At 53.4% G+C, this 9,964-nt stretch overlaps 1 protein-coding gene across 1 annotated transcript; it reads left to right on the forward strand.

Annotated features, from left to right (window-relative positions):
* The first annotated feature begins 6,641 nt into the window (after positions 1 to 6,641).
* Positions 6,642 to 9,487, forward strand: LOC138075477 (intestinal-type alkaline phosphatase-like). The gene is made up of 11 exons (XM_068967283.1): positions 6,642 to 6,708; positions 6,787 to 6,903; positions 7,018 to 7,133; positions 7,290 to 7,464; positions 7,544 to 7,716; positions 7,933 to 8,058; positions 8,146 to 8,218; positions 8,316 to 8,450; positions 8,542 to 8,733; positions 8,948 to 9,064; positions 9,192 to 9,487. The coding sequence occupies exons 1-11, from the start codon at positions 6,642 to 6,644 to the stop codon at positions 9,485 to 9,487; spliced, it is 1,587 nt and encodes a 528-aa protein (XP_068823384.1).
* Positions 9,488 to 9,964: the final 477 nt, after the last annotated feature.

The raw sequence follows: 9,964 nt of genomic DNA on the forward strand, positions 1-9,964 counted from the left end.
CAAATAAACTATTCTAAGTGTGATACAGGAATGATACATGTGGAAAGAAAAGCCCTTAGATGGGGGCACAGAGTGTGTGGGTGTGTGTGGGTGTGATTCACATCAGGAGGTCAGGGAGGGGCTGATGAAGGGCTGACACTGAGCAAAGATCAAAGGTGGTGAGGGCGGGAGCAATGCAGAAGGACATCGGTGCAGGGGCCCCGAGGGAGTCAGCAGGGCCAGGTGAGGCCAGCAGCTGGACCAAGTTGTGGTTTTCTCCTCCCCACAAAGCCAGGCTTTCACCTTCTCTGAAAACAGAGGTACATACCCCAGCCCCAGTGCTCATCCTTTCTACCTCCCTGCCTGATGCCCATGTGGTCATCTGGTGGCTTGTCACCTCCTTGGTCTCATGAGGTTGACGAGATGTGGCCCTCAAGAGAAAGGCCTTCCCTGGTGGCTCAGCTGGTAAAGAATCCTCCTGCAATGCGGGAATCCTGGGTTTGATCCCTGGGTTGGGAAGATCCCCTGGAGAAGGGAAAGGCTACGGACTCCAGTATTCTGGCCTGGAGAATTCCGTGGACTGTATAGTCCCTGGGGTTGCAAAGAGTCAGACACGACTGAGTGAATTTCACTGCTTTCAGTATAAGCCTGTGTTTGCTTCTTGCATGCCAGTTCCTGTGGGGACATTCATACCACCCCTACAGGGCTGGTGGGAGACAGAAATGAGAGGTGGAGATGAGGGCCCAAGAAGCACTTGCCCTAGAAAGATAGCCTCCATTTCTGCAAAGTTTGGGGAAGGAATGGGTTGGTTCGAGATCTTCAAAGCCTTTCTGTTCCCAGCTGCTGCCCTGCTCTCATCCGAGTGGCAGGACTGTCACTACATCTCCAGGGGACATCCTGAGATTGGGAGGGCAGGAGGCAGGCAAAAGGCATTCCCTCCCCACCCTCATGGATCCCCTGGTGCTGCAAGGAGCTCAGCATTGTCCCCAGCTGACAGTGCCTACAGTGGGGCTGAGACAGGGCCCAAAGAGCCCAGGGTGGCAAATGGGGGAAATGGGGGAGGGTGCTGAGCTCCGGATGAGACCCCATAGGACAAGGCCTTCTTCCAGAGAACAGAGAGACTGGAACAACCATCCCACACAGAGCAGGCTCCATGGAGCTGGCCTGGCCTCCCAGGCATCCATAACCCCGGAGTACAAGACCGGAGGTGTTATCTCTTACTGCAGAGCAGAAGCCATGCTGCCTGCTGCCTGGTCATCCCTGGGCTCCAGGGGAGGGAGCGTAACAGGCTCTCATCTCACTCAGGTGACTCAGGCCCAGAGCAGGAATCCAGGTGCCCTGGTGGGAACTTGGACAAACACCCTTTGTTTACTGCAAGTGACACATGGTTTGTATTTGGTCTTCAGTTCCGCTCAGGCACAGGAGAAAATTTCTAAGAAACTGAGAGCGATCGTAGCTCCTGATCATTTAATGTCATTATAAGAAGAATATTCAGAGAAACTTTAGGGACTTCCCTGGTGGTCCAGTGGCTAAGAATCCTTCTGCCAAGGCAGGGAACCCAGATTTAATCTCTCATCCAGGAAGTTCCCACATGCTGCAGGGCAACCAAGTCCTAATCCCACAATGACTGAGCCAGCTCTTGAGAGCCTGCGCCCTGCAACAGAGGGAAGTCACCACAGTGAGAAGCCATCCCACTGCAACTAGAAAGGAGTCCCTGATCACTGCAAGCACAGAAAGTCCATGCTCAGCAACAAAGACCTAGGGCAGCCAGAGTAAATACTTCATACCTATCAGAATGACTAAAATTAAAAACAGTGGCAACACCAAGTGGTGTGAATGCAGAAAAACTGACTTCCTCATACGCTGCAAGTAAGAATGCAAAGTTGTGCAGCCACTCTACAAAACAGTTTGGCATTTTCCCACCCCCACCCCCCAACCCCGGAGGAGGTGTTGGGGCGAGGTGAGATCCTAAAAAAAAAAAAAAAAGCTACACACACAGCAACCATATGACCTAGCAATTGCACTCTTGAGCATATACGCCAAAAAATGCAATGAAATGGAATGCTCATACAGAAACCTGTAAGTGCAGATTTGCGCTGTTTTTCTTTTTTCTCTCTCCTTTGGCATTCTTGCACAATTTGCAAGATCTTAGTTCCATGACCAGGAATTGAACCCAGGCCCACAATAGCAAAAATATCCATTCCTAACCCCAGGACCTCCAGGGAATTCCCACAGCAGCTTTATTTACAACAGCCAAACCTGGAATCCGCCCAGAGGTCCTTCCACATGTAAATGGTTAAACAAGGCCTAGGGTCCACTCAGCCCCATATACAAGGTGTCAACTACTGAGCCTTGTTCCACTAAATCCCCAACGAATTAGGCTGAGACTTAGGAATTAGGAAAAAAAAGACCATTCCCAAAGACTGGGTGGTTCCATTCCTGTAACTTATTTGAAATGACAGGGTTTTTTTTTTTTGGTTGCACCATGTAGCATGCAGGATCTTACTTAGTTCAAAGGCCAGGTATGGAACATCCACCGCCGGCAGCGGAAGTGTGGAGTCTTAACCAGTGGACCAAGAGGGAGTCCCTAAAATGACACTAGGAACACAGGAAGCTGTTAGGAACAGAGGGCAGGGTGGTTAGAAAGGGCCCTGGGGGTTGGAGCTGTTCAGTGTCCTGATTGTGGTGCATTTACATGAACCCGCACATGTGACAGATGGTACAGAATCCACACACATGCAAGTGAGTGCAGGTAAAATGGCTGACTCTGAACAGAAATGTGAAAATCTGTGAGTCATACTGTCAGAGAAGATTGGAGAAAGCATGCAAAGGATGTCTGTATTACTTCTTAAAACCACGTGTGAATCTACAGTCATTTCATGTCAAAATACACTGGACTGAAGACGAATCTTGGAGAAACAAAAATTTAACCTAATTGATCAAAAGAATTAATTAATTAATCAATCAATTAATTAAGGGCCTGCCCAGGAGTTAGTTCCTCCTGACCTTTAGCCAAGAATTTTCTGAGCACCGGACTATGCAGGGGACAGGGGCAGTTGTGGGATGGGGGACAGAGGCAGCAAGGATGCCCCCCACCCCCAGCAGGCAGGTTCTCTAAAGCAGAGGTCTCCAACCTTTTCGGCACCAGGGACCAGTTTCCTGGAAGATAAACTTTCCACCAACTGGAAAGAAGGGGGATGGTTTCGGGAAGATTCAAGTGCATTACATTATACTGTGCTCTTTATTTCTAATCAAATTCCACCACTGACCTAATGGGAGGTACCAGTCCTCAGTCTGGAAGGGTTGGGGACCCCTGCGCTAGAGGGCAAGTAGAGGATACCCTGGGTCAGCTTGCTGAGTGAATGAACAGCAGGTCAAGGGAGGAGGAGCCCAGAGGCTCTGCCTGAGGGGAGGGCACGCTGGGGAGGGGGCTACCGAGATCCACTGGGGTGGGCGGAGCTTGCAAGAAGGAATTTTTTTCTTTGGAAAAGAAATGTTTTTTGACATGTACACATCGCTATATTTATTTGCCTGCATGCTAAGTCCCTTTAGTGGTGTCCAACTCTTTGCAACCCTATGGACCACAGCCTGCCCCCCCTCCCCAGGCTCCTCTTTCCCTGGGATCTCCAGGCAAGAATACAGGAGGGGGTTGCTATTTCCTCCTCCAGGGGATCTTCCCTATCCAAGGATCGAACTCATGTCTCTTAGGTCTCCTGCATTGGCAAGTGGGTTCTTTACGACTAGCACCACCTGGGAATTCCGTATTTATATATATATTACAGGCTGGGCTGGGTCTTCCTTGCTGCACACAGGCTTTATCTAGTTGCAAGGAGTGGGGCCTACTCTCTAGTTGCGGTGCACAAGCTTCTCATTGCAGTGACTTCTCTTCTTGCAGATCACAGGCTTTAGTGGCGCAAGCTCCATAGTTGTGACTTGCTGGCTTTAGGGCGGGAAAGCTTCAGTAATTGCATCACTGGGGTGAATTATCTGGGGCTCCGAGGCTCTACAGGGGCAAGCCTCAGTAATTGTGGAGCACAGCCTAAGTAGTTGTGGCTCACAGGCACTAGAGTACAGGCTTAGCAGCTGTCTCGCCCAGGTGTAGTTGCTCCAGGGCACGTGGAATCTTCCTGGACCATGGATCGAACCCATGTCCCAGGCACTGGCAGGCGGGTGAATATTATCCACTGTGCCACCAGGCAAGTCCAAAAAAAATTTCTGATTTAAAAAAAAATGTAAATTTTACCATCTTGTGGTCCAGGGGTTAAGATTCCCCACTTCCACCACTTGGGGCAGGTTCCATCTTTTCTGGAGAAACTAAGATTCTGAATGTCTGGCTATGCAGGAAAAAAATGAAAGCTTAAAAAGGGAGAAAAAAGTTACCTTCTTCACCATTCTTATGACCCAGTTCAGTAGTGCTGTCTGTTCATATAGTTGGCCACAGATCTCCAGAACTTTTTCATCTTGAAAACTGAAAGTCTGTATCTGTTAAACAAGTCCCCAGTCCCCTCCTCCCAGTTCCAGGAGGCCACCATCCAACTTTCTCTTTCTATGCATTTGACTACTAGAGCTACCTAGTGAAGTAGAATCACATAGCATTTGTCTTTTTTGTGAGTGTTTTTTTTCACTGAGCATCATGTCTACAAGGTTCACTCATGGTGCAGAAAGTGTCAGACTTTCCTTCTCTTCTAAGGTTGCATCATATTCCATTTATAGCTGTATCACACTTTGTTCATCCATTTGTCTGCTGTGGATGGTTGAGGATGCTTGCACCTCTTGGTTACTGTGAATAATGCTGCTACAAACATGGGTGTGCAAGTACCTCTTCCAGATCCTGCTTTCAATTCTTGAGGATACACAGCCAGAATTGGGATTGCTAGATGGGAGGAATGCTTCTGAACCTAACCTGGGGTTACTGAAACCTCTTAGCTCCTTATGATGAGCTACACTTGTGAGTGTGTGAACAACCTGTGAAGAGAACAGACTCACCCCTGCCTTCCATCTATCTGTCTAAAGAAGAGAGGTCAATGTCATGTACTGAGCACTGGACCCACCCCTGCCGGCCCTTTACAGGCACCTTACACACAGGGAGAAATATCAGCAGCCTCAGATATGCAGATTATACCACCCTTAAGGCAGAAAGCAAAGAGAAACTAAAGAGCCTCTTGATGAAAGTGAAAGAGGAGAGTGAAAAAGCTGGCTTAAAACTCAACATTCAAAAAACTGAGATCATGGCATCTGGTCCCATTGTGAAGTGAAGTTGCTCAGTCGTATCCGACTCTTTGTGACCCCATGGACTGTAGCCTGCCAGGCTCCTCCATTCATGGGATTTTCCAGGCAAGAATACTGGAGTGGGGTGCCATTTCCTTCTGGTCCCATTACTTCATGGCAAATAGATGGGGAAACAATGGAAACAGTGACAGACTTTAGATGGTGACTGCAGTCATGAAATTAAAAGACGCTTGCTCCTTGGAAGAAAAGCTATGACTAACCTAAACACCATATTAAAGGCAGAGGTATTACTTTACTGACAAAGGTCTGTCCAGTCAAAGCTATGGTTTTTCCAGTAGTCATGTATGGATGTGAGAGTTGGACCATAAAGAAAGCTGAGTACCGAAGAATTGATCCTTTTGAGCTGTGGTATTACAGCAGACTCATGAGAGGCCCTTGGACCGCAAGGAGATCAAACCAGTCAATCCTAAAGGAAATCAGTCCTGTATATTCATTGGAAGGACTGATGCTGAAGCCAAAGCTCCAATACTTTGCCACCTGATGCAAAAAACTGACTCACTGAAAAAGACCCTGATGCTGGGAAAGATTGAAGGCAGGAGAAGGGGATGACAGAGGATGAGATGGTTGGATGGCATCAACTGACTTGATGAACATGAGTTTGGGCAAACTCAGGGAGTCAGTGATGGCCAGCATGCTGCAGTCCATGGGGTGGCAAAGAGTCGGACACGACTGAGAAGCTGAACTGACTGATTGACTACATGCAAACATCAGTGCTCACCAGTCTGGCCTTCAGTAATTAAGACAAAGACAAGGCCCCCGCTCTTCTGTCACCTCCAGCCCCATCCTTCTCCATGGCAGAGGGGCCCCATCTAGCCCAGTGCCCACCCCAGCCCAGATCAAGCCTCCTGAGAAGTAGAGTGTCTCTCTGCCTCAGGAAACCAAACCTAGGGCCCCAAGCCCAGGCTCTGTGCTTCCAAGTACACCTCCCTCAGCACCCAGAACCAACACTGAGTCTCAGAAAACATACATAAGAAGGAGAGACGGTTCTCCCACAGGACTTGGTGAGCAGAAGGATAGGAGGAGCCTCAGTCAAGACCTTGAAAGTATTCCTCAGGTCTAAGATATCTGCACCCTAATCCCCACCCCATCTTGAAGAGACAGCTGGGGACCATCCTGTGAGGGAGGGACCTGAATCCTCAGGACTCCAGCAGGCTCAGCCACACCCACCACATCCCTCTGGCAACAGGGCTCAAAGTCATAGGGCAGGTAAGGGGCAGGGTGTGGTTACCTGGGGCACTGGGAGGGACATGGAGACTTTTATAGCAGGGATTTAAGCCTGGGCAGCCAGTGCTGTAGCTTGTAACCTGGTGTCCCAGCCTTGCCCGAGACCAGCCTCCCCAGATCCCATCCTTACCCTCCGCCATCACACGGCCATGGAGGGGGCCTGCATGCTGCTGCTGCTGGGCCTGCGGCTACAGCTCTCCCTCAGCCTCGTCCCAGGTAACCAGGCAGCTCCTGGAGCCCTACTCACAGGGGGTGGGCCCAGGCTGACCTGACCTCCACTCTCCCCTTGAGCAGTCGAGGAGGAAGACCCCGCCTTCTGGAACCGCCAGGCAGCCCAGGCCCTCGATGTGGCTAAGAAGCTGCAGCCCATCCAGACAGCCGCCAAGAATGTCATCCTCTTCTTGGGCGATGGTGAGTGCGCTAGGCTGATCCACCCCCTGTCCGCCCACAACCCTGGAGCCCTGGGCTGCCGGCTGACCCAGGCTGGCCCCAGGGACTCAGACCTGACACAGTGTGTACCTTCAGGGATGGGGGTTTCCACGGTGACAGCCGCTCGGATCCTAAAGGGGCAGATGGCTGGCAAGCCGGGACCTGAGACACCCCTGGCCATGGACCAGTTCCCATACCTGGCTCTGTCCAAGGTAAGGGCCGAGTGGGCCTAGGGAGCAGAGTAGGGGGGAAAGCTCCAGGAGGGTTGGGGGCTGAGATAGGGGCTGGGGGCTGTGAGGATGGGCCCAGGGCCTGGGTCAGGAGCTGGATGTCTACCCCAGCAGAGCTGAAGGCATCTCTGCCCCCAGACATACAACGTGGACAGAGATGTGCCCGATAGCGCAGGCACGTCCACCGCCTACCTGTGTGGGGTCAAGACCAACATGAGGACCATTGGTGTAAGTGCAGCCGCCCGCTTCGACCAGTGCAACACAACACGTGGGAATGAGGTCACATCTGTGATGAACCGGGCCAAGAAAGCAGGTGGGCTTGGGAGTCAGTTTCTTGGGCAGGGAAGGGCTCAGAGACCTCGGTGGCCCACCGTGACCTCTGCCACCCTCAGGGAAGTCAGTGGGAGTGGTGACCACCACGAGGGTGCAGGATGCCTCCCCAGCCGGGGCCTACGCGCACACTGTGAATCGAGACTGGTTCTCTGACGCCGACCTGCCTGCCGATGCCCAGACGTATGGCTGCCGGGACATCGCCACCCAGCTCGTCTACAACATGGACATCGACGTGCGACATGAGGGGCACAGGGCGAGGCTGGGCAGAGGGGGTGGGATACACTCTCAATACAGTTCCAGGCAACCCACAGTCCTGGGGTCTCGCAGTTAACTGGTGGGGACAAACCATCCCACACAGACCTGATTGAGGAGGCAGGGACTGTGTGAAGGGGGGTGAGTAAAGGGCCAGCCAGGCCCTGAACCCACCTGCCCTAATCTCTGGCTCCAGGTGATCCTGGGTGGAGGCCGAAAGTACATGTTTCCTGAGGGGACCCCAGACCCTGAATACCCAGATGAGAATGGAGTCCGGAAGGACAAGCGGAACCTGGTGCAGGAGTGGCAGGCCAAGCACCAGGTGATGGGGGCTCATGGGTGCAGGGGTACAGCAGGGCTGTGTCTGGGGTGTCAGGCTATGGGCTGAGGCCTGGTTCTGCCCTCCCAGGGAGCCCAGTATGTGTGGAACCGCACCGCGCTCCTTCAGGCAGCCAGTGACTCCAGTGTAACACACCTCATGGGTAACGACCCCACCCACCCTCACTGTCCTCCCCAGGATGGGTGCCATGGGCCCCCCATCCCCAGCTTGAGGGTCACCATTGGTCCCGTTTTCAATAGGTCTCTTTCAGCCAGGAGAAATGGCCTATGACATCTTCCGAGACCACACCATGGACCCATCCCTGGAGGAGATGACGGAGGCAGCCCTGCGTGTGCTGAGCAGAAACCCTCGGGGCTTTTACCTCTTTGTGGAGGGTGGGTGGCAGCTCCTTGCGGATCAGAGGCGTAAGGGGCGGCAGTCAGGGTGGGTCTGGCATCACTCACCTTCCACACGACCTTCTTGCAGGAGGCCGCATTGACCATGGACATCATGCCAACATAGCTTATCGGGCGCTGAATGAGACGATCATGTTCGACAACGCCATCGCCAAGGCTAGCCAGCTCACCAGTGAAGCAGACACACTGACCCTCGTCACCGCCGACCACTCCCATGTCTTCACTTTCGGTGGCTACCCACTTCGTGGGACCTCCATTTTCGGTAATCCCACGGAGAGTGGCAGGTCCTTGCCCCTAAGTTACCTGGCACAGTGTTCTGAACCAGTTCTGCCAATTGGAGTAAAAATAGTAACTGCCCTACTTTACTCTGGTAAGGATTAAACCAGTGAACAAACGAGAGGTGCCTGAGCTCAGCACGCAGGAGGCACCCCAAAGGATCGGGTCAGTGTGATCACGGGGTCCCCTCTTCCCTGCAGGGCTGGCTGATGGCAAGGCCGGAGATGGCAAGTCCTATACCTCCCTCCTCTATGGCAACGGCCCGGGGTACCGGCTGGACGTGGGCTCACGACCCGATGTGAATGAAAAGCAGAGCAGTGAGTGCAATGGGTGGGGCCTGGGGAGCAGGGAGGGGGGCGGATGGGAGGAGGGGAAGACCCCACTCGAACTCCTGGGAGGGGAGGCGACTTCCCTTCCTTCCCTGAATCCCCTCCCTCCTCTCAGTGGACCCCGAGTACCAGCAGCAAGCTGCAGTGCCCCTAGGGAGCGAAACCCACGCTGGTGAGGACGTGGCAGTGTTTGCACGAGGCCCGTGGGCACACCTGATGCACGGCGTGCAGGAGCAGACCTTCGTGGCGCATGTCATGGCCTTTGCTGCCTGCGTGGAGCCCTACACCACCGACTGCAACCCTCAGCCCCCCAGCGGTCCCTCGGACGCTGCCCACCAGGCTGCCTGCCCATCCTCAATGGCACTGCTGGCCGGGGCCCTACTGCTGCTGCTGGTGCCCACCCTGCACTGACCCCCACCCACCCGGGCCTCAGGGCCTCCTCCCTGCCCCCAACCTTGATGGACCGGAAACATCCCAGAGGTTGAGGTCCTGACTTTCCCGTGAGAGCCACAGTCCTCAGTGCCCCAGACCTCGGTGGTCTCGGCTATTTTGAGGAGCTGCCCCATATTCGAGGATATTGCAGGCAGGGCCGCAGACCACCCAGTCTCTTCTCCCCACCCAATAGCCCTGCTTGAGGACCAGGCTAGCACCAGAGGTGTCCCCCACAGTGGACCAGGGCCTATCAGACGCCCACTGGGGGCTTCCGGGAGGCGTGGCTTCTGGTTGCCTGCCTTCCGGGAGGCGTGGCTCCCGGGAAGTTGTGGCTTCCATCCTCCTGGAATGTCTCGCTGGCCAAAGAGACATCTGGGGCCAGGAGTGCCGGGCAGCCCTCTACAGTCTTCAGCGGCCCCTTCTAGGAACCCAGTGGTATCTTTACAGCGACATAGA

This window comes from Capricornis sumatraensis, chromosome 3 (assembly GCF_032405125.1).
Source record: "Capricornis sumatraensis isolate serow.1 chromosome 3, serow.2, whole genome shotgun sequence".
Classification (NCBI taxonomy): domain Eukaryota; kingdom Metazoa; phylum Chordata; class Mammalia; order Artiodactyla; family Bovidae; genus Capricornis; species Capricornis sumatraensis.